Source organism: Xylocopa sonorina, chromosome 2 (genome assembly GCF_050948175.1).
Source record: "Xylocopa sonorina isolate GNS202 chromosome 2, iyXylSono1_principal, whole genome shotgun sequence".
In the NCBI taxonomy this organism is placed as follows: Eukaryota; Metazoa; Arthropoda; class Insecta; order Hymenoptera; family Apidae; genus Xylocopa; species Xylocopa sonorina.
Window position 1 is genome coordinate 15,592,120 of NC_135194.1, and position 24,297 is coordinate 15,616,416.

At 55.7% G+C, this 24,297-nt stretch overlaps 1 protein-coding gene across 2 annotated transcripts in view; it reads left to right on the forward strand.

Annotated features, from left to right (window-relative positions):
- Dac (dachshund family transcription factor) overlaps positions 1-13,356 on the forward strand; it is a 129,688-nt gene extending 116,332 nt beyond the window's left edge. For both annotated transcript variants that reach the window (XM_076909836.1, XM_076909837.1), the window contains exons 9-12: positions 6,172-6,318; positions 7,048-7,302; positions 12,013-12,099; positions 13,179-13,356. In XM_076909836.1, coding sequence (XP_076765951.1) covers positions 6,172-6,318; positions 7,048-7,302; positions 12,013-12,099; positions 13,179-13,231 — 542 coding nt within the window. In that variant the 3' untranslated portion in view covers positions 13,232-13,356. The remainder of the gene's footprint in view (positions 1-6,171; positions 6,319-7,047; positions 7,303-12,012; positions 12,100-13,178) is intronic.
- The last annotated feature ends 10,941 nt before the right edge of the window (positions 13,357-24,297 follow it).

Here is a 24,297-nt window from a genome sequence, read left to right on the forward strand (position 1 = left end):
ATCTAGCTAACGTTTTTCGGACTGGGCCGAGCATCACCACCGGGCACACTCGCTGGCATTATATTTAACGCGATACGTTTCTGATTCAGTCGGGCGAGCCTGCTGTTCCTTCTTTTATCGAAGACTAATCGCCTGGCCGGGGCATTCGAGAACCGGGACGCGGCGTGTTTCCGTCGCGAGAACGAGTCGCGAACTCGTGTCGGGGGTAACCCGGCCGAGCAGAAGAGAATGTCTGCGGTTGTTACGGTTTCCCACCGATTCCCCGGCGTTCGAGAGACCTCGTCGCCCCGGCGTATCGCGCCGGATGGGCGGCGCGCACGACACCGTCGACGTCGATGGAACACATAATCCTGATATCTGTCGGTTTTCGGGCAATAAAACACGCGCCCCATAGCCGTAGCCCCCCGAAAACTGCCGCTGCTCGCTGCCGATAAAGAAACGCCTCGCAGATACGGATCCCCTCGCGTACCATTCGACGCGAGAAAACTTTTCTTCCCTTTTTCCTACTCTTTGTCGCTCTTCTTTTCTCTCTCCCACTCTCTCTCTCTCTCTCTCTCTCGTTCTCTTTGAGTTCCCTCGTCGCTCGACGCGCTGCCGACTGCTGGCTCGACCGACGTGTAATTGCCCAGTCCTTGGACGTAACGAGCTCCGAAGGTCAATCGGCTCCCGTTAACCGACGAACGTGCGCGCGAAACGCGTTATCACGGCGCAGCCCTATCATCCCGCTCCATCGCCGATCATACTTACCGATAATATAATATAAATCGGTCTAAATTAATGTATGCCAGCCGTAACTCGACAGCGATTGCTACCTTTAAAACAATTATCCTGGGAATAGACGCGTATCCAACGAGGAGGACGCGCGTCTCTCGCGCTCCACCTTCTCACTACCCTTCGCCTTCCTCGCGCTTCCTCGCGTTTCCTCGCGTCTCTCTCTCTCTCTCTCTCTGTAACCGGTCACTTTTCCACGATCTTTCCACGAACGCGGCAACCTGCTACGGCTATTACGTTTCCGCGCGCTGGACTCCGGGGGAAACCAGATCGGCCGGTCTCGAATGACCCGAACAGAGCAAACATTTTCGTGTTTCGTTGCCCGGCTGAGAGCGTAATTCAAGCGGCGGTCGCAAGTTTCAGCCCCCTTCGTCAACCTGGCGCCGCGTCCTCGAACACCTGGCCGCCGATCCGTGCTACTTTTCCGTGGCTCCTTGAAACGGTTACGCGCGGTTGCTTCCGATAGATCCCACCGCTCACGTCGTCGCATCCTCGCGAAGGAACGCGATCGTCACTACTATTACCACAGCCGGAACGCAACGCGCGAGGCGTGTTTCATTTTCGTGTGAACGTTATTAGTCTAGCCGAGTTCTTTCCTTCAACGCGAATCTAAAGCGCGTTTGTCGGATAAACAGAATCGCAGAAGCCGTTCTCTCCCCCCCCCCTCTCTCTCTCTCTCTCTCTCTCTGTATCAGGATGGTAACGTACACAGCGGATGTTAATAGGATAAATTAGTTTGTCCTACGGAAACACGGATCGAGATGAAGCAGACGCTTCGGGCGCTTCTGAATGGTCGCGGGGCCGAAAGAGCCGAAGGGATCGCGCGAGCACCAAAGAGGATTTAACCCGGGTGTATCTCTCGACCGGCGGATACGGGCTATTCCGATATCGGATAAAAGAATAATACGTAAAAGCGAAAAAGCTTTCGACTTTACGACGTTCCGTGCCGCGGAGGCCTCCGTCACCGAGGGTGAAAGTCGCCCCTCCTCGATGGGGGACGTGAACGACGCCGGTTGACCCTCTCGCGGGGATGTTTCCACTGGCAAACTGGATTCCGATGACCGATCTCCATTTCCATATGGGTCACGGAGCTCTGGGAGCAGTGGGGAGGGGCGGTGGCGAAAAGTTGTCGCCGCAAAATTGATATTTGAACGAGAATCGACCCCTGGCTGGGCGCGCGTCGAACAGAGGGTGAGACTTGTGCCGCTACGACTCCAGTCGTCCCGAGGCATCGATCTCCCGTCAGGCGACAAAGAACCTTTCACCTCGAGCGGTACGCGCGATCATAAAGAGCCCTCGTATCCGGAATGTCACGTCTCGACGATAGTTTCGGATGAGAACTGAGAAGAGTGTGGAGCAGCGAAAGAAAGGAAGGGAGAGCCGTAGAACCGGAAGACATCGGTTCGCGGTTTCGTCGATTAGGCAGCGAGAGACGGGCTCGGCTCGAGCATCGGTTCGTGCCGTCCGAAATTAGCATTCGCACAGGATACACGGTCTAACTGCTATCGAACGTTCGTCGGACTATAATCGTCCGCGGCGAAACGGCGTGGCCCTCGCGTAATGTTATTCGCCAGACGGCTTTTGTATGGATATCGAGAGAGAGCCGTAGAGCACAGATGCTGTCCGTCGGAGGATACCGTCCCGCTGCTGCCGTTGCTCCTGCCGTGCCTCTGCTCCCGCTCGTCTCGAGTAGGTGCGTAAGAACCCCTTTAAACGCCGGCTAACGGCTGTTCCTCGGCCCTCGAGAGGACGTATTCGGGCAAGATTGCGCGCGAGCCGTCCGCCGCCGCTCCGGACGACCGCGGTTCATCCGCCTTCATGAATCGTAATTACGCATTAAGTCCCTTTCGACTGGAGCGTGTTCAACGTTCTCGACGAGTTCCTCGGAGGAACGAACGCACGGTACCGCGCGTCGATTTACCTCTGGTGGGCGTGATCTGGGTGAGTCTAACGCGACATGCAAATTCGCCGTTGCAGACGCGTGCACGGTCAACGAACGAGCCGATAGTCGTTCGATTCGTAAGGGGAAACGCGAGACCTGGTAACACCACTACTCGAACGGGGGTGGCGCTACGAAGATGGCCGCGGGCGCTCGCGTTCGATGGGTACTCGAAACCCGAGGTGGTGTTATTAATTTTTCTTCTTAAGCAGATCCCGGTCATCGACGGAGGCGGAGGCCGCGGGCTAGGAAGCAGCGAGTGGTGCAGGTGCCGGGAATGGTCAATATAACCTCAAAATGTAAATCATATTGCTATTCCCGGAGGGCCTGCGAGAGAGCGTGTATTAAACGCGGTCCGGGGGTAAGACGACCGGCCTCTATATTAGTTTCTGCGGGTTTCCCTATTGGATTTGCCCCGCTCGCGTTTTCCCCTGATTGTTTACGCGGCCGGCCGCTAATTCCCGTCGAGATAGGCGACGAGTTCGCAGAGAGAACACGCTCCGCTCCGTCGCTCCTCTTCCGGATCGTGATCCGAGCGATTCCTGGCCCGGCGTCGTGACAGCGACCAGATCGATATCGGCCCACGGGATCTCGAGCGAGCATTAAACGTAGGCGGACGCGTCCAGAGAGTCCGCGAGCCTCCTAAGCGACGTGGGTAGTCCGCCCGGAGGATTTCTGACCGAACGCACAGCGGTAGCTGATGTATTTTGACGTATCCGAAGAGAGGGAGAGAGAGAGAGAGAGACAGGCAGTCGTCTTATTTCATTTTTTTTCCTCGTCGTTCGAACGCATTATCTAATGGAGCTATTCTTCTCTGCTGCCAGTGACACCATTCTCTCTCGTTCTCACCGAGCAGTGACTTCTACAACGACGCACGATTCGCCGATTCGAGCGTCCGCGCGATATCTGCCAGGTCGAACAGCCGTGCTCCACTCCCGGCTCCGATTTCATAACCACGACCGCGGGTTTCTTTCCCCGTTTTTTCATTTCCTTCTCGGACGCGTGATCAACGCGACGTCGCTCGTCAACCGCTCTAATAGGCAACCGGCTAGAGCAACCGGCCTTCGCGCAGTTTGCGGTCCCGTTGCGCGGTTATGGATCGTCCATGTCGATCGAGAGCGAAGAGGACGCGAGCTTCCACCCCCTGGCGAACTGACACGCGAATTTCGCGTAGCTGTTGCACGATTCGCAAAGAGAGACAGAGAGACAGAGAGACGATCCATCGACGGATCGATTCTCGATTCACGAGTCACCGTGCGAAGGAAGCAGAGAACGGGGGGCGGTGAGGCGCGTCGTCGAAAATCGGATCGCGAACGAAGGGCGAACGGTTTCGAAGCGGGTTTTGGGGAATCGTAGGAGGAAATCGGGCCGTAGCAGCCCCGGGTTCGGGGCGATTCTTCGGCAGGCTCGCGTGTATCCTTAGTATGCAACGTATGCAGTCGGTTGTTACCGAAGGAGTGGTTTGCCGAGCGGCCAATGGCGAGTGCTCGAGCTAATTCTAGGGTGCCGCAGCCGCGCCATCTTTGCATCATAATGCTGCGCCCCCCGCTTCTCCCCATCGTACCCCACCGGCCGCTCCTTCCCACCTTGTCCCACCCCACCCACCTCGCCACCGGCGTACTTTGCTTCGCGTCCCTCCTCGCCCTCTCGCCGTCCACCACCTCCGTCGCTTTCCTCGTCCTTCTCCTCCTCCTCCAACGCCGCCTCCTCTCGCCGTACCCTCGCGCGCGCGGGCTTTCTCCTCACCCTGCTGTCGTTGCACACCTATTCGACGCCGAGGAGAAGACAGCATCTGGACGGGGACCACTGGCGAGACGGAGAGAGGCGAACGCGACGAAACCGCTTTCCTCGAAAGTCGCTGCGAGACGGAGAACGACGCTCTCGAGGCTCGTATCTTACGAACGGGCGAAAGGGGTTGTCCGCGACTTGTCCGTTCCGGAATCAATCGCGTATCGGTTCACCTGTCGATCGTTTCCTTCTCAAAGTCCGGCAAACGCCGCGACGGTGGACCGTTGAGCGAGGAGTGGCGACGAACCGTGCTTTTTGCACAGTTTCCGTAACAGCTCGGTCAACGGATCATCGAGGAAAAATGACGATGCACTTGTGCGCCATTGGCAAACCTGGGGTCCCGGTATCCTCGGTGACGAGACTAATTAGACGTTAACTACCAAGTTCCACGTTAAACACAGGGTAGTCCGTGAAAAGGAGGCGCGCGTCGTTCCTCCGCGTTCCGTTTGCCCGGGAATCTCGATCGCGGCGAGCGTATCGGTTCCCCAGATCCTGCGCCGTCGACAATAAAGCCCAGGTTCCGAGCGAGATCGGACCCGAGAGCGCCGGGAGCGGGCGCGATCCCGTGCGAAGACACAATGGCCGGACGCGTCGGCCCACAATGATGGAAAATAATTAAAGCGACGAGCAGGACGGCAGGGAGGGATTTGTGGTGCGGTTCAAACGGGCCGACACGAACGCTCTCGATCGACCTCGCTTCGTAGGATGCGTCTGACCATGTCGAATACGCGCCTTCCTGCGCGCGTCCGGTCTCGCGCGAATTCCGACGGTAATTCCCGAATCGAATTGGTGGCGTCTCGCGACCGCGGGACCGATCTCTCCGACTCTGCGTGCGAATAATCTGCCGATCTGCGCCGGGAGGTGGTACGCGCACCTCGCACGCAATAATTGCTCGTCGTACGAGAGACCGGTCGTTGTTACGATCGATTGGAAAGATATCCCGGACTGGCGGTTGTTTAATGTTACTCGCGTGACGGTCACCGTGTGTCGTCCATTGAAACGAGCGACGTAGAAATGCGAGCAATCGTAAAGGGACAATTACAGCGAAACGCGAAATGTGTAATACTCGTCGCGACGCGACAGCCAAGGATTTACGCGCGTACAGAAATAAAGTAATCAACGAACGCGGTCGGACTGACAGCTGCTCGGCGATCGCGCCGCGGGGAAAGGGAAAGGAGAGAGAGAGAGAGAAAAGAGAAAAAACGAGAGAGAGAGGTAGGAGAAAAAAAATGGAGCGCGTTTGCAAATGGTGCGCGTCGACTAGAAGGGGAACCGGTTTAACCGGACGACCAATTCGTAGATCGATCGATAACTAGATCGATCGACGCCGATCTTCGAAGAGGCATGCGTCGACAGGCGCGCACGGTAGCCGTCGAGACGATCAGACCCCCGCTTAGACGCGTGTTCGTGCTCCGTGGCCCCCTGCGCTCACCGTGGAACCCCCCGCGGTACAATGATACGCCGGGATAATTTCGTTGGACTTTGACCGCGCCGGGGTTCCGCCACCCGGGGACCAGCGAACACCGCTGACCCATCTCTTTAACTCGTTTGGACAGGTGTCCGTCGATGGTGCCGCGAAAACGCGCGCTTCGACGACGCCAGCCCGCCACCATCGAAGCTAACGATACCGAACGAACCACGTTAAGAGTTTCCCGACGATCGTTTGATTCCAGTGATCTACCAGAAACGGCTGAAGAAGGAGCGGAGAGCGAGGAAACGCCTGCAGGAACAGCTGGACCTGGAGATCAAGAGGCGTACGCAACTCGAGGAGGCGTTGAAGGCGACGGGGGCTTCCTCCGAACAAGTCAGAGCGATTACCGGTAAGTGCATCGGGGCGGAGGGTTTACGAGTCGGACTTTGCGCGCGTGCTTGCCGGGGGATTACCGTGATAACGGAAAAAGAGAGCGAGAAAGAGCGGAGGCGTTCTAGTTAGCAGGTATGCGAGGAGAGAGGGAGAGAGAGCGCGCGCGCCTTCGGGCTACCGGTGATCTCGGAATAAATTAATTAATTCGTCGAGGCAGAGCAAACAGACTGACACCAGCCGGAATACGATTCCTTACTTATCCCCCGGTAGCCGGTGGGAAGACGCTCGCGCGCCCTCCCGTTCAACGCAGGGGTGGCGGGATCGTCTCTTTCTCGATTTCCTCGCCGGTTAAACGATAAACGCCGCGCGATCCTCGGAGAGCAACGCGAGAGAGGCACCGCAACGCCGCGGCGGCACCCCCTTCTCTCTTCCTGTCACTAGCAAAACTCGAGAACCGAGCTTGAAACCCTTTAAGTGAAATCTCTTATTCCGATATACGTGTGTACACAACGCCGAGGCATGAATCCCGTCCGCGTCGCGACTGCTACTCTCCCGCTGCCGTCGCTGATTAACCCTGTCAGAACCAGAGGGAGAGCAGCGATACTAATTTCGAACGAAACGCGGAGGCACGCGATTCCGTTCGAGAGAGGGGTCCGTTACCTGGCTCCGCTCCTCGACGATCGTATCACAGCCGATTCTCTAACGCCCCGTTGTTCGCGGTGGTTTTCTCTGTTCTTCTCTTTAGAAAACGTTACGGTGGAGGCTCGCACGAGTTCGGAGCCACCGGAGGCCAGTCCTGTGCACTCGCAGTCGCAGCAGCAACCCTCGCAGCAACAGTCGTCCCAGCAACCCCTGCAACAGCAGCAACAGGCCCAGCAGTACAGAGAGGCCCAAGTGCCGCGTCCCTCCCAGCAACCATCCACCCCCGAGAAACCGGCATGGGGATACGGGCTGGACCTGATCGGCAGTCAGGCATCCGCCTTCTGGCAGAACTACCAAGGTCAGTTCGCAAACGCGATCCCAACTGCTCGAGGATCTCGAGGCAACGCGAGTCTCCCGTACCTTTTCTCCCCACCGCCGACTCCTGCTGCTGCCAAAAGGCAGGGGGACGAGAGAAAATAAGCTGCCGGGGCTATAACAATGGGTATCGAGCGAAATTTAAGAAAAGCGGCCAGCCTCGCGGGCACCCTTCTTCGAGACCGTGGCGAACGGGAGGCGGCGCGACCGCGATGAAAAGAGGGCGAGGATCCGTGGCAAGCCGCTAATTCGGATAATCGCGTTCCCGTATTAGGATCCACTCAATTTTTCTGATCTTCCGCCCGGGTGACTTCGATCCTCGATTACCCGAACAAAAAAGAGGAGAGACCTCGGGCTCGTAGGAGCGGCTGGGGTATGAAACCCGCGAACGGAAAGAGAGACGCGGAGGGGAAAAGAGGTGGTGGTACGCGTCGCGTCGGTATCGCGCAAAGTAAATTATTCGAAAGATCTCGTGAGAGAGAGAAAGAGAGAGAGAGAGGGAACAATCACGCCGGGGGCAATAACAACCCCGTACAAGCGGCGAAGGGCGGGGGCCAGAGTCGGTTCTGACGAGGAAACACGAGGTATTTGAATAGGGTCCCGTAGCCACCCGGGCATCATGATGCGGAATCCATTTGCAATAAACAACGGAGATTTAGATGGGGTGACGGGGGGGTGGGAGAGGGGTCGAGCAACAAGGAGAAGCATAGGTCGACGTAACGTCGTCGTCTGAGGTAGGTACTTACGCCACTGAGGGGACTTCGGGGCCGTCGTGTCTTCGAGTCATGCATTCTATACGAACAGCGCCTCTCATTCTGCTCGTCGGAGCGCCAGGAGGATTGCCACGGAAAGAACGGCGACGTTTGTACCTGAAAACAGAAGACCAATCTGTTCGTCCGTTCAATTACGAATTCACGCGCGCTGTTTCCATTCCAATGCTACAAACGCTTCGAATAAAAATCGCGATCGTCCACCTTTCTCTTTGTCGCGAGCGTTCGAAGCTCGCAGGAGCACGGGTAACTACGTGAAAACGAGCAGACGTTTCCCAACGATGGAACGCGGGTGAGGCGAGTCAAGAGGGGTACGCGTAGAAAGACCGGTCGCGGCGAGTCGAACGCGGTAGCGTTTAACAGGGCGAGAGGCATTCGCGTACGATCCTCCCGCGGTTGGCAAAGTCCTCGTATGAGCGCCACTGAGCGTAATGCAGAGTTTATGCACATCTCTGGCAAGTAAGGAAGGAGCCGTAATTTCCCCGGCGGCCACCGTGGCTCTCGGTGGCGTTACCTGCCTTCCTTCTCCTTTCTTCCTTCTCTTCCTTCCTTCGCTCCCTTCGTTTCCCTTAAACCCTCCGCGATCCCTCTGCCCCTCGCGCTCGCTTTCTCCTTTACGTACTCACGTACGCGGTACACGCAGCGGCGCACACCACGATTCCTTCGCGTCCATCATCCGCAGCATCCACCATCCGACGAGTACGACCGAGCACTCCGGCACGCTTTAATATTCAGACTATATGCAATAATTTCGCAGCGACCATAACGTCCCTCCCACCCCGCGTCCCGTCCGCCGCTTTCTCGCGACAGACCCGCGTCGTACCCGTCTTCTTCCTCCGCCATCTCCTCCGCGGCGTCGTTTATTTCCTACCCCGGGCTCGCGCCGCCTCCGCGTCCGACTCGCGCGCGTCCCACCTCCGACGAAGCTCCGTACTCGACGATCATCGATCACGGGGACGACGCGGTTTGTACGCGCGTAACCTCCTCGTTCGCGATCGAACGAGTCGCCGGTGTATCCCGGTTAAACGTTTCGCTTAGTCGCGCGCCGCGCCGCCTTGGAATGTGCGTGTGCGCGAGTTTCAACGGCGAATCTATTATACCGGAGAAACTGCCGACCGTAAAACCGGAACGGACCGCCTGAGTTATACAATGTACGGTAACTGGTTGTAACACTGTAAATTCGTCGGTGTATCGCGGCGGGATATCTCGTTTCTTAAATGGCGGCGAGGGGTCCGGAGGGAGGGCGGGGGGACGCGAATAACCGCGTTCCGGGAGGAAAAAATAGTGCGCGACACGCGGCCCTGATTCCAGCCGCGGAAAAACGACCAGATGAAATATCCCGAGCGCGTCTGTCTGCCCCGTGGAACGGCATTAGACCAGAGACAATAACCCTCCTCTCCACCCCCGCGAGAGTGATAAACCGTGACGCGTGTATACGAGCAATATAGCGGGCGATACGTTGTTGTAGGTGGTTTCGCCCGAGGAACGAACGAACGACGACTGGAGAAATCGGGAGGGTGAAAACCGTAACACGCAGGGGATGCTAGCAGCCGCGTCCGTTCGCGCACCGCCAGTCGGAGGACGCGTTTCCATCGGAAATCGGGAGGCGAACGGCGTTCCGAGGCATTCCTCTTCATCCTCGACTCTTCGCTTTTTGCCCCGCTCGCATCGCCGGTTTTTGTGTCTCCGCGCTTCTCTCCATGCACCTCCTTGATTCATACAATTTCACGGTCGGCTTGGTGCTCGAGCGCCTATCTACCCGCCTATCCCCGGTCCTCGCCTCGCGCCCCCGCCTCGCACACCCCCGCCTGCCCCCTCAAGCCGTCCGTGTTCTGTTTTACATAAAGATCGGAGCATTAAAAACGCGCGGCGCTACACGAAATCAACCCCGTGGCGGCCCTCTCTTCTTCCATTCTTTCCGTTCTCCTCCCGGGTCCTTCCTGCGCGCCGCCACCCATCCCCCGTCGCTCCTTCTTCTTCTTCTTCCTCTACTCCCGTCGGTATATATGTATACCTGTACACTCCACCGGTGCTCTTTTTCTCCTCGACTTTTGCTAACCCTCGATTCTCGACTCGATCATCTCTCACCGGGAGAGGAAAAGGGGGAAAGGGAAAGAGAGAGAGAGAGAGAGAGAGAGAAGGTTCGAGCAATTACCGCGGCCAGGACACGATCCCTCGGAGGAGACGCTCCGCTGGATGCTCGCGCGAGAAGATCGTCGAACCCGGTGCGACGTTTGTTTTTCAGCGCACGAGGTCACGAAGCTCCGCGCCGCCTCGGAAATTACTTATTACACGCCGCTGTAATAACCCGGGATGCTCCTCTCGATGGCTCCGCGCGCCTCTAGGATTCCGCGTAACGCGATCAACGATCCTTTGTCGCGGGGCGAAACGATTCGAACGCGTTCTCGCGAGAGGAAGAGACGCGCGTGGACGTGGAATTTCGTGGGGCATTTCTCGAGGACGAAAAAATCCTCGATCGAAGACCGTTTCGAATGACGTTACCGCGTCGCGGGCCGCACAATACCAGGATTTTTCGAGAGCCGCCGCCGCTTTCGATTCCTTTTCTTCGTCTCCTCTGGTGAGGCGAGTTGGCCTTCTCGCGATGCATTGTGCGCCAGTTAATTACGTGCGGATAAACGCACAGTCATACCGGATACAGTCCGAGAGGCTCTCCTTTCAACGGCCTCCTACCCGAAGTCGAGGCCGGGCGAAAAAATCGTCTACCGGGACGAGGGATACAATGCGAACCGTTTAGAGGCGAGAAACCAGGGGCAGCAGGCTCGTTCGGCACGGCCTGAAATTGTTTTCATTGTTCCCGCGATTTGTCAGGGTGTGTAATACGGTAGCAAAACTATTAGTCGCTCGATATCCACGGACGTACGTGCCGCTGCGAACGAGAAACGGGGGAGAAAGAAAGCTTATCCCCCGCGCTCCGCTGTTTCCCTTACTTACTTACTCGCTCGGTATGGGACGGGTCGCGCGCGCACATCGTGTCTGACTAAACGAGAAAGAGAGAAAGAAAGAGAGAGAGAGAGAGAGACGCGTACCCCTTTGCAATCACGGGTAACGCGCGGTACCGTATCTTGAGCAGTTAAATTGTCATTTGGATATCAAAGGGACGGGAAACACCCCGCGCGCGGATAAGGGCGGCAGAGGTAATTTGGCTCAGTGAAACGCAAACACGCCCGCCCACGCTCGACGGAGTCCCGTGGAATATAACCGGCCTGACGAACGCACGAATTCACACCCACGGTACCACGGAACAGCCCTCAGCTATTGTTGCTCAAAGCATAATGGAATCTCGGCCCGGGCGTCTCTGGTTCCCGCGAACTCCGCGCCGCGGACTCCTCGCCCGCGTCCGCGCGCACCGGTTAACTGGAATTTAATGGCCTCGCAATTCGATTTTACCATTGCTCGTTGCCCAAGGAGGCGCCGTTTCACGCTTCCCGATTATATTCGAGTGCCGTCTCTCTCTCTTTCTCTCCCTCTATCGCCCTCCGTCTTCTTGCCCCCCCATCGCGATTAATCCTTCCCGTCTTGGCGATTGAAAGGTCCTCGCGTCGAGGAAAGAGTTCGCCTCTTTTAATCTCCGCGAGAGCCTGGTCGAAGGGAGCCGGCGTCGTTCCGTGGGCTTAACGAAGTAGACCGCGGTTAATTCGCCGCGATATCATTAAAGGGACATTTTCCAGTTTTCACCCTAATCCTTGCGGAATTCAGTGAGCAAACCCGCGGCCCTTTCACGCCTGCCTTCGTCCGTTATCCCAGGCGGCCCGGGATCCCTTTCTCGTCCCCGTTTCGCGCAGCCACCGCGTTCGCCTCCCGGGTTTCCACTAATTACCGGCCCGTTTTCGTCGCGGCGCGCGCTCGAGCGGATCGAGCCAGGTGAAATAACCATCGAATTTTCTCTGTTTCTGGGATCGCAGAGTCGCTGGTGCAGGAACTCGAGCTGGAGAGAAAATCGCGGCAGCATCAGGCGGCCGAGAGGGACCAAGTGAAGTCTCCTCTTCAAGGTGGGTTCAGCGGAGACGCGTCCTCGTGAGAGACGGAGAATTCGACGACGCTCGTGGACGGAACGGCGGGCAGGAATTTCTTGCGACGACTACGCGAAACCAACTTCCGGATCTTTAATTAGAAAGTCTCGGAAGTGGATGGCGGTCGCGTTCTCGACGGGGGGGTCTCGTGTTTCTTGCAACGGCGTCACCGGCACACGCCGCCGCAGGATTCAAAACTTGGCTTCGACTCACGCTTCGCGAGGAAACTTGTCGAAAGTTCCATCGTGCGGCAAAAACTCCCTCTCTCTCTCTCTCTCTAGCTCGCACCCTTTCTTTCGTCGGCTCGGAAGGCGGCCGTAGTGACGGTGCACGTAAATAATCGTTTTTCTCCCCGCGAGCCGGGGCCCGCACCGATCTTGGCAGCCGCTTAACGAGTGGACCCCTTAATTGGCCGCGGCTTCGCAAAGTAGTAAAACTCTCCCGTTTCTTTTCTCTATTTTCTCTATTCCATGGCGGAACGTGGATTTCGAGGATCCTCTCTTAAACTCGCGAGACACCCGTCCAAGGATCTTCGATGCTCTCTTGCGGTTAGAAAACAGAGAGAGAAAGAGAGAGAGAGAGAAAGAGGAGGAGGGGTAGCCAGAGAAGAAACGTACCGAGTAAATCGGGTCCGGTGGACTATTAAAACGCGCGTGGTGATTTTCAATCATAAGCGACAGTTCGATAAAAAGTCGAGTGGCGGCTCGATCACAAAGGCGCCCTAAGGGCCGGATGAGTCGACCGGTCTCTCGTATTTACGAACGCGTCCGGATAGGGCCCGGGCCCGACGCTGGTCTCTCTCTTTCCATCGAACGTCCGCGGCTGGTCCCTTTCTCGCGTTCGTCTACGTCTCAAGAGGCAACGATAATTAGTGAGCGGCGCCGCTTCCAGCCGAACGATCATCGAATCATTCGCTCGGCCTTCCCTCTTATCCTCTCTCGCGGTAACGTGTACGCCCGATCGAATCGTCCCGAGGTTCGAGGCGTTATCAGCCGCGCGGAGAGTGTGCGTTAGACGTAGCCGCTGGTCACCGAACTCTTGACCCGCTTCTGTTTCAGAGTCCCGAACGGGTTACTACAAGAACTCCGTTCTGTTCACGAGCGCGACCTAGAAGAGGCTGGAGGAGGCGAGAAGAGGGGCAGAGCGTCTATCAGCGAGCAGCCAAAACGAGTGATCACGATCGATCGATCGATCGATCGATGGGACGGAGCGAGGAGCCTCTCTTCGCGGTAGTTCCGCGTGCGTAGGATCGAGCACGTAGGATGGAGAGTGCGCGACGGGCAGACACGCGTTTCGAGGTGTTCTCCGTTCGCGCGAACGGGCAGAGGCAGTGAAATGGGAATGGAAACACATATCAACGGAGGCGAGAGCGAGAGTGCACGCGTTCCTTCGTTCCCACCTTCGTTCCCCGGAACTCGTACCTCGGTACCGCCACCGCGTTCCGATCGAGGGTGGTTTCCGGCCGCGTGCCACGGAGAACGTCCGCCGCCGGATCCACGAAACGCGTGCGAAGCGTCTTAACGGTGAGATCGATTTATCCAGTGACAGTGTGACGACGAAAACCCTTCGAGAGGAGGCGCGAAGGGGTACGTTTCTCTAAAGACTGGTGCGAGAGAAAGAAAGAGAAAGAGAGAGAGAGAGAGAGTGCGTTCCTAGAGGTAGCCATCTCTCCTAATTAAACGAGCGAGTTCAGTTAGATGATCCAGTGTTTGTTAAGAGCTGCGATCGGGCGCGCCGCCTCGGTTTCGAGTATTATTATCATTATCATTAATATTATTTCCCCCGACGGCGGTGTACCAGGATTTCATTCGGTCGATCGTTGCCGAACGCGACGGTGGAGGGAAGAGGAGAAGTAACAAAAAAAAAAAAAAAAAAGAACGGGCGTCGTTGCCTGGCCGTCGACCGGACGTTCTCGCACGGCCAACCGGAACGCCGCGCCGCGTTTCTGCCACGCTTCGGGATTAACAGACCAACCGCGAACGCGATTCCCGCCGCGCGCGTTCGACTCGAATTCGGCGCGACAGAATCGTCTCGATTATTTCTGTAACATATAGAGCGAAAGGAGCTGCGCGAGTGTATGCGTGCGTGTGCGTCGTTGATAAAGGGGAGAGAGAGAGAGAGAGAGAGAGAGAGAGAGAGAGAGAGAGAGAGAGAGAGAGAGGAACAGCCAGGCGAGGAGAAGAGCGTTTTATCGGGAGGGGTGGTGAGGCGAGTTCGAGGCGATTGAATTTACGATAGCGGAACGATAGAATACGCTTCGATCGAGAGATTGGACGAACCGAGTGCGCTGAGAGCGATAGAGAGAAAGAGAGAGAAAGAGAGAGAGAGAGAGAGAGAGAGAGAGAGAATGAAGAATATATAAAGGAGAAACAATGAAGGATTCTCCCGTGCGTTTTAAATCGTATAACACCTTATTTATATAAATAAACTTAGTTACTATCGTCGACAAGTAAGGCTAATGCATATTGCGTGTGTCCCGCGTTTGCGTTGATCGGCCCAAAAGTATGCTCGGCGAAATATTTCCGGTGAAACGATGGACGCGCAGCCGATCGAAGATGATGGCGGACGTGGGGGTAGGAGGGGGCGCCCGAGCCGAACCGCGACCAATATTTCCCCGAGGCCGATCCCCGTATTTAAGATCCATGTACAAAGTCTTTTGCCCGTAAGGTTCTTGTGTTGTAAAGATTCACATAATCATAGTGTCTAGATCGTACGTACCGGCTAATGCCCGTTAAGACGATGCTACACGTAGTGAAACGAGAATTTAACCACCGATAGCTCATCTGTATTTGCCATCGCCACTACCAATCGAACGGGGTCGATCTACTCGCGGGTGGAGAATCGCCGTTGAAACGACGACCCCCTCCCGGACGATCGCGTGGGATCGGAGAAAGAAAGGGCGAACGGGAGAAGACGGTTCATTGGCGATTCTCGATCGACGAATCGGGTAAATTTCCGTGAACGCGAAAATCGAGGAAAACGAGGAAGAGAGAAAGAAAAAAAAAAGAAAAGAAACTAAGACACGGAGGATACGGGGTGGGAATGCGGGGCGGGTTGCGTACAGGGGAAAGAAACTCGTGGGTCGGGAGGGGGGTCGGGTGGGGAAAAATCAGTATCGCCGCACTACCGACAATGAGTAACGAGATGACGACGAGCGATGTCGATTTCGCGATCGGACTTATACAATCTAGTATCGAGGCAAAAAAGTGTATTCATTGTAATTCAGCATTATTACCTATAAATAAATAGTTGTTATTGTAAAGTGTTGGTGCGTAGGTGTGTGCGTATCCCCCGTTAATCTATCCTTGACACCGTCGTCAGGGTTGCCACCTTTTTCCGATATACATATTTTTAATCCCGTCCTTTTTTAACCCATTATTTTTGCTACATTTTACCGTAATTAACAGTTCTGTGCGTTCTTCGAGTATTTACCAAGCAAGATTGCGATCCCTGTTCTTATTCATATTATATACATATATATATATTATATTAAAAACTTGTTTGTAATTCAATCTCCACCCTAGAACATTGCGCGATGCCATAAATCGTGGAACGATCGGCAACCCTAGCCCGTCGTCCACCTCCCTCTCCTCGAAGGAAAAAAGGGGAGGAGAGGAAGAAAAATTGGAACGAGACACGGTAAGTGAATAGTCGAAGCATGGTGAAACGAGACTGCAGGTACGAAGAGGCAGGTGAAGGAGGCGAGGCGAGGCGAGGCGAGGCGAGGACGGGCGTTCGCGTTACAATTACCGGATTCCAGACGATAGATTCGTCGAGCGTCGGTTAAGGAGCGCGTAGTCTCGCCGCGCGCAGATTAAAGGCTGCACCAGGCGGCGGCGACGGCCGCGACGGTGGCGTCGATGCGTTCTTATCAATTTCCAGGCACCCTAACGACTCGAGGCACGCGACGCGCGCCCATTGGCCGAGCCAGGCTCCACCCTTTCGACAGGGAATATATTTTAATAATAAATAACGACGATCCGGCTTATGGTTCCGCGGTCCGCCAGGGTCGAGAGTCGTAGCCACTTAATTAAATCGGCGGCGAGCGAACGTCTTAATAGGCCGTGGCCGCAATTCTCCGCGATCTATTCACCATCTATCCACGCGTCTCGCTTTACGGGTTACTCGCGTAACTGATAACCGGAGAACACGAGCACGCGCCTCTAATCCGAACGCGACTTTTCCTTTTATCCACGGTCTCGAACCGCGTTCGCATCATCGCGACGGCGACGGTTAACCAGGGAGAAAAGGGAAACGCGCGTTTCGATGCAAATTAACCGCCTCTGCCTCTCCTCTGGGCGTCGCTCCGCGAGACGAGGACCTCCAGCGTCGCGCGTTTCGGCCGCCCTTCTTCTTCTTCTTCTTTCACCCTGTCATCCCCCTCCGGGTTTTCACCCTTCGCTCGCTCCGTTTCGCGTTTCAGAATCATAAAGATAACCGAATTGCTCCGACTCGACTTTTATTCCAAGGACATATTGCCCGACAATCATTCGGGCATTTGCATAATTATCGAATAAAACGAGAGAGCCCTCGGGGCACTTCTAATGCTCCGCGCCGCGAGTACGACTAATTTCATGCTCTCGACTTTTTCCTCCGCCTAGGGTCGTTGCCCACTCACCCTCTCCGCTCTCTTCTTCTTTTCTTCCCCTGTCCGTCAGACGAGTGCTCCGTTTCCGCGTCTCGCGCTGCACGCGCGTTCCCAGCCGGGGCGAGACCCTCGTTCGTCGCGGCCGATTAGCTTAATTCAGCCCTGGAACGACCAAATTCCTTCTAATTAGAATCTCTCTCTCTCTCACTCCCTCCATCCCCTCTCTTTACGATCTTACGCTGCGAAAAAACAACTTCCTCGAGAAATTAGCCAAGGAAATCAACCACCCTCCACCCCCCAAGCGACGCGATCGTTTGGACCTTCTATCCTGGCGTCCGATCGAGGCTCTCCGCGCCCCGTTGTTAGCTCGATTCTCGATGAACCCTCCGGTTAACCCCATTTTGCACTTTGTCGAGCATTTTTCGAAAACAAGGAGGACGGGCGGCGAGAACCCTCGGGGGACGTTTTTGCGCGAGGAGCGTCTCGCCCTCCCTCGTCGAGATGTCACCGCGGCCACCGAGCAAAACAGGCGATTTTTATCGGCAGCGAGCGAAGAAAGGACCCCGCCGTCACCTCTCGAATTATGCTAAAACGATTTCACTGGTAACTGCCGCGGAGGCGGCGCGCGCGCCCTTCCCGCGAGGACGCCGCGCAAAAAACAGCCGCGGGATTTCGCCGAGGAACTTTCGTCGCGACGAAGAAACGCGCATCGTCGGACAACAACCGCGGCCGATTTGCAATTCTAATTACGAAGCCGGCCTCGGAAACGGGACCCGCGTCGGTTTTCCCTCTCGTTTCCCTTCGAACGTACCACCAGCTTCAGCTCGCCGCGAATTCCGCGCGACTTAACGACCGAATTCGCCGCACGGAACGAGGCCTAGAACGCGGGCAAAAAATCCGGCGAGCTCGCCTAGTCGCGAGAGAAAGGCGTCGCTTGCAAAATCGGCTCGCTCCAAGCCGATTCGATCTCGCTATTCTTTATTTACCTTCCGTTCCGTGAGTGGATACTCTGCGATCGTCGTCGATCCAGTGGCATTAGTCAGCCATGCGAGCGGATTCATTCGCTTAAACGGATTCAGAGTTACGTAAAGACGCGTGCGGATCGAGACAGTGTCCTGTGTTGGATACGCGTTGCGAGAGAAGAGGACAAGAGCGAAGCAGAGACCTCGAGAGGGGAAGGAAACGGTGGAGAGATTTTGAGGGAACGGGGCAAAGAGGCCCCCCCGGTTCGGTTTCGGGGCCCTGGACGCATAATTACACCCTTGCGCATCGGCGAACGGAGGATAGAAGAGAGGAGAGAGAGAGAGAGAGCAAGGGGTCCGCAGACACCGCGCGAGGACCAGACACAAGGAATTTCGTAGTTTGATTTACAGCTGCTCGGATAGCCGACGTTCGTCTATCGGGTCCACCGCTCCGTTTTGATTGCGCTTCCCTCTAATGGAGGGTAAACGGCTGGCCTCGTTCATGAATTTGTATTAGAGAATCGGTTCCAGGAGTCGATCCGGGCACGGCGTCGCTCGCCAAAAATGCTTCGCCCCCGTCCCACCGCGGCACGGGGAGACCTTGGCCAAAGAATTCCAAGATTGTTCGCCCCGTTTTCGAAAGCGCGCCTCCGATCGTGAGACAGAGAGAGAGAGAGAGAGAGAGGGTCGATCGAAAGACGAAGGTGAACCTCTCGCAAAGAGAATGCGATTAGGAGACGCAGCGAGAAGGATTAATTTCCTCGGCGTTCTCTACGCATTCGAAACACATAAGACGCTTCCCCTGGGGGCCTGGCGAATCGCTAATCTGTTTAAATAACGAAACATCCCTCGGGGGGAGGGTGGCGGCGGGCAGGGGTAGCGAAAGGAGGCCGTTGAAAGAGGGAAGCGGAGGAGGAGGGTGGGTAAACGAAAATCAATGCATCCGACACCGAGCGAACAACGTCCTTTCGTCTACCTAATGAAATGTACAACGTCGAGAAGTCTCCCACCCCCTGCGATACACCCCTCGCGCGCTACCGGACGTGACTGCCTTCGTCGCGAAACTTTTCAAATTCACCCCTTTCGCTGGCCGGCTGCTTCTCTTTCTCGACGAAAGACGTCGTGGTATCGAGTCGCACGACGACCTCGCAGCTCGTTCCCGTTCCGTTTCGTCGGCTCACATCGATCACGAGACGGCGGGGAACAACCCGTCCGTCCATCGATCCTCGCATCGTTCCGCATCGCGGAGACCCGTTCGCGGGCCCGATGAAAAGCGACTCGCGAACCAGGGGCCCGGGGGCGACGAAGGAGAAACGGATCGAGCGATTCGTTCCGACCGCGCATCAAGATACCCCGTTGCGTCGAACGAATTTCTCCTCGGGTGAACAGAAGCGGGGCCCTGGTTCCGTCGGGGAAAATTTAATAACGAACCGAGGACTCGGAGCCGCGCGGCCGCGCTATCGCCGCGGAATATCAAAACGCCTCGCCGGGAGCTGCCGGGCCGAGCGTAATTTCGGCGGACGGCAGTGCTCCGGCGATACTTATCGTCGGTAATCCGAGTAGTACTCGGGGGTGCGGAGAGATTGGGGGAAATAAAAAAGGAGACGCGATCACCGTAGGGGGAAGATCGTGACCGAATAAAAGGAGAAGGCGTAGCTCGGCAGGAGGATCCGCTTGGTCCAGCTCGGACGCAACAGTTGGACGGTGCGCGACTCGCCGCGACACCGTGAATATCGTTTCCACCGGTTGTTCTTTCGTACCTCGCGGGTAGCATAAAGCGCGGTAATAACTACAATTACAGTAACGCGAGATCACTATAATTAGTTTCAGGAAAATTCAATCACCAGCGGGCCGTTCGTTCGTTCGTTCGGAGTTGATACAATAATTCCCTGGCGACGGTGTTACCTTGTGCGAGTTTAGCAGGGGGCGAATGACAGCGGAACGGAAAGAAGTCCTCGTTGGAAAGCGTAGGGTAGCGGCTGCTCGAGGATGCCCCCGGTTCGAGCGGAAGCAGCGGGACGCGGAGCGGTTATGCAGACGAGGAGGAACCGAGGGGTGGTCGGTTTCTCACGGAAGAGATTTTTCCGTCTGTGCCGATTAAATATTGGCTGACCACATCCGGCGATCGTTACGAAGCGAGATGTAACGCCGACGTACCCCTCGCTGCCGATCGCGCCGCATTCTTGCGTGTAACTCTCTCGAAACACGAGCCGGGGAAGAAGTAAGGAGAAACAGCAGCAGCAGAAGAAGAAGAAGACGAAGAAGGAGAAGAAGCGCAAGAAAGTGCGCGCGCCTCGCCAAGGTCTTCGGGGCGCCACGGCTGGAAAAAACGATCGACACCTCGACGCGAATAGTCGGCCGGCGTTTAAGTTTCTCGATCAGCGGACAAGCAGGGAGGAAACAGTCGGAGAGTCTGGTAGGGGGGAGTCTGGTACCGGACGTCCTTAATCCGTGAGAGCGCGCGCGTTATTGGCGAACGAGGAAACTATGATCGTTGATCGTTCCCTGGTCTTTTACCACGATCGCTTTAGCTTTTGGGAAATTTCACGAATCTCAAAGTGGAGGAGACGACGGAGGGGAAACGACGCGAGGAAAGAAAGATCATGAGCTCGAGAGGGGTGAGGGGAATCACCGTTCCATAGTCGGACTATGGAAGATCGGAAGACGATGAGAGGCAGTTCGTTGCTTCCTTTGATCTCTCCGTAATTGAAAACATAGTTCATTCACACCATTAACGCAACGAGCATTACACTACAATTAAGACGTCAGACGAGTCTCACGATCCGGCACTGACTTTGTGGGCTAGATTAGATCGCCACGGTACATTTACGCGCGCACCCGGTTTACGTTTCTCTCTGTACTTAATTATTTTTCTTTTTTTTTTTTTTTTTTTTTTGTTTCAGAAATTAATTCCATTTAGCGGGGAATATTCAAAAAAGCGTTGAAATAATAACAGACGGGTACACATAGCCACTGGTTGCTCGCTGCCGCAATTGCGACACGGCTCGGTGCGCTTGATCTTTTCCTGTTTTTCAATAAAACTGGAAATCACGCTGGCTTCTTTCGCCAAAGCATCAAGGTTACTACGACTCATTAATGTTACATTTATTACCGCCTGCCGCGGTTGCGTCCAATTAGCTATTCGCGAGGCCTTCTCTCCCGTCTTCTTCGTTAGCCGCTTTCGAAGAGGCGAGCAGCCGTCTCGCGGGGTATCGGCACGACCGCGCGCGGAAAAAGTGGAGCTACTCTTCTCCACTCGGGTTGGCGCGAGCTGGCGCGAGCTGGCGAGAGCGCGCGTGCGGCGAGATTCGTATCGACGTCTCGGAAACGGTTAAATAGATTTCTCTCGCTGGCTCGCGATACCGATCTGAAAACCCTCAAGTCTCTCTCTCTCTCTCTCTCGAGGTACGGAGCCAAGGTACGTTGGCCAAGCGTCAGCGGAGGAGGATGTCGCTCGTCGTTCGCCGTCCGGGCCGTTCGATCGGGTCCTCCGAACGACGGATGGCTTCGCTAAGCTAGGGTAGAAAAAGTCCAGGTGATCTACGAGAGTTATACGGTAATGGAATAACCACAGGGACGACGAGTAATTGTAAGAATTAACTAATAACACGGCAGCGAAGTAGGGTCGTGCGAACGGCCCGTATCCTGGCCCGTAACCTGTCATTCCTCGATCCCTCCTCCGCCATCGAGGGATCTATCAATTACTTCGCCTAAGTGGATCCTAGATCGGACAATAGAATTGGCCCTGCCGGATTTTCTACGTTGTCCTCGGGCCCCGCCGCCTCCTCGCTCGTTCGCCAGCCGAGATTTGCATGCGCAATTAAAATCCCCGAGTCCGTCGTCGCTAACAGGATGTTTAACATCGTGGACGACGATAACCCCCGCGGGTTAACGTTCATTTTCCTCGAATATCGTCGTCGAGTCGTTCCCGGCTGGGAACGAGACACTGAACGGTTCGCTCGCAGAGACACACAAAGGTATCGCCACGATCGGAACACCCCGGATCCTGATTCTTCGAGGGCGGACCGTGCGAAGCGTCATTTAATTTCCGCAATAACGCTTTTGTTTCCGATTGAAAAGAGAAAAAAGGGAAAATAAAAGGAGAAAAAAACGAGGACGACGCAAACGCGGACCATCGCGTGGAGAGACGGGCGCGAGAGAAATTCAGCGAGGGGTTGGAGGACGGAGGGGTGAAAAAAGGGAGCGAGAGAGGGAAGGAAAAACGAGGCGGTAACCCGTTGGTTCGCGAGCTCGGCATTGTTTCGCGCGTACACGAGACCTGTCGCGGCTAAATGCCGTGAAATTGTCATCCTACAGTCACAAAGGGAATTCACTCTCGCAGCCGGTGAAATATAAACGCGTTTTTCCAACCGGCCGCTTTTCCAGCCCGATTGTTATTTGGGCTGAATCGTTGTTTTCCATCGGCGTGCCGTTCCGCGCCGCTCGCTTCTGTGATTTTACTACTTTTCCCTCCACCTACGACGGCTCCGCACACCCGCGTCTCTGCGCCGCACGCAACGAATATTACGCGCGTTTTCCCGCGTTCCTATCGACAGATTCGCGCGCACGATGAAACTTTTAACGAGAATCGCTAGCACCGTCCAACTTATTGCCGCGCGGAGGTGTACACGCGCGCATACTCCCGCGATATAAACGCAATTTTCCATCGACGATCGCGTTTCATCGTTCCTCGCTGCGTTTCCCTTTCCCTCCTCTCTCTTTTTTTCCTCTCTATTCCCTCTCCTTCGTTTTCATCCGAAGGGGAATCGGATTCGGGCCAGGACCGGATTCCGGACCGAACTAACGCGAAAATTACTTTCCATCTCAACGGGCACGAAGAATTAATCGGCACGAACAGTATCGCCGGGGCGAGTAGTTCCTCGAAGCGAATTAAAAGATTATCCGTCGGTCGCGGACAAACGTTTTAAATTGCTTCTTTATTTCTGGGGCAATGCACGCGAACCTTTCAATCTCGATCCGAGTCCGGGAGTAGCACGATCGATTAGGGAATTTCGAAGCCCGAGACGACGTGTCCCTCGGGTCCGTTTAGCCTCCTCCGCCTACCCCGACCCCGTTTTCCCCCGACTCGGAAATTCAACCGTGCGTGATCCACCGTGCTATCTTTCTCCCTTTCTCTCAACCCTCCGCGCCCTATTTATTTCTCTCTCCCCTCTCCCCTCTACGGCCACGGTTGCCCCGTGGCTCACGTAATATCGGAAAATAATGCACTCTCGTATCGCCGCCGCCGCCGCCGTGTGTCGGTGTGACGTCGTAGCGTGGCGTGGCTTGCGAGCGGGGTGCTCGGGACTTTAAGAAAACTCCGGTAGCCGAGAACGCGTGACTCGTAGTTTATCCAACGTCGTACGTTCCCATCCGGAAACACGGTTAGGAAAAAGCTAGCTAGGTTCGGTGAAACCGCGACGACGCGCGCGAGATTATCCCAGTTGGTCCGCGATACCGATTCGACGACGGCGGCTGATGTAACGCGCGCGTCGCGTCGCGTCGAGACGATCTATGGCCGCGTGCGCGTGCATATACGCACGAACGATGAAAACCCGAAGGCAATTAAAGGAGGAGCTAACAAGCTGGAATCACTATCGTTTCCTCTGCATCTACCCGCAGAAAGGATCCACCGTCGCGTAATAAGGTACGCGATACATTCAACGTCCGCCACTGCGTATCTTAAGTGCATACTTAGCCGGCGTAATGCGTGTACTGTATGACCGACAATTAGGTATCCTCCTTTCAGCTCGATTTCAAGGCCGATTTCATCGTACGGCGAAGGATCGGGAACGCCGTGGAACGATCGACGATCAGCGATCGCCTCGCGTACGGCAGGATGCGGATCGATCGGATCGATCGGACCCGCGCGACGCGCTCCTTTCCTTGCCCGGCAGCCTCCACGATTTTCGACTCCCGAGTAATTGAATATTATCTCGTTGGATACGAGCGATCTCGTCGTTCGACTGCCAGTTAAATGGTTACCCGACAACCGGGGAATTCTTTTATCTGGCATCTTTCCCACTGGCGTCGTTAACACCTTCTCTGCCGTCCTCTCTCTCTCTCTCTCTCTCTCTCTCTCTCTCTCTCTCCGTCTCTGTCGGCATCGAGAACCGTCTCGCGGGACTAGCCCGCGCCGCGTAACCCCCGCGCGGACATTTAGAAAAACGCGAACGCGAACGGAGCGACGAACGGCGGCGAAATCAGCCACGGGGCGAAGAAGAAAGGAAACGAACGGGCAGGGAGGAGGGAACGAGAAGAGGCACGATCGACGAGGCGCTGGGCAGCTGTCGAAAGATTAAGATAACCCTCAAGTTAAGTGAACACGGGGTGTGTCTGGACTGTGGATTTAAGGTGATTAAAGGCACCTGATATCGAGAATTATTATACCATATATATTCGGTGGTACGGCTGGAAGAAAGCGTATTCTGACGGGTGCGGAAATTTCGTTGCCCCGCGGTACGGTGGTTGCGCAGAGGTGGACGCTCTCCCGTGGAGCGATCCGTTAATTGGGGTGAGATCGCATCGAACGATGCATCGAGAATACGCCGGAGGTTTTTGTCACGAGGCACCTTCTCTCCTCGAACGACGTCGTTCGTGGTCTACGGGGGGGACAGGGAGTAGTAG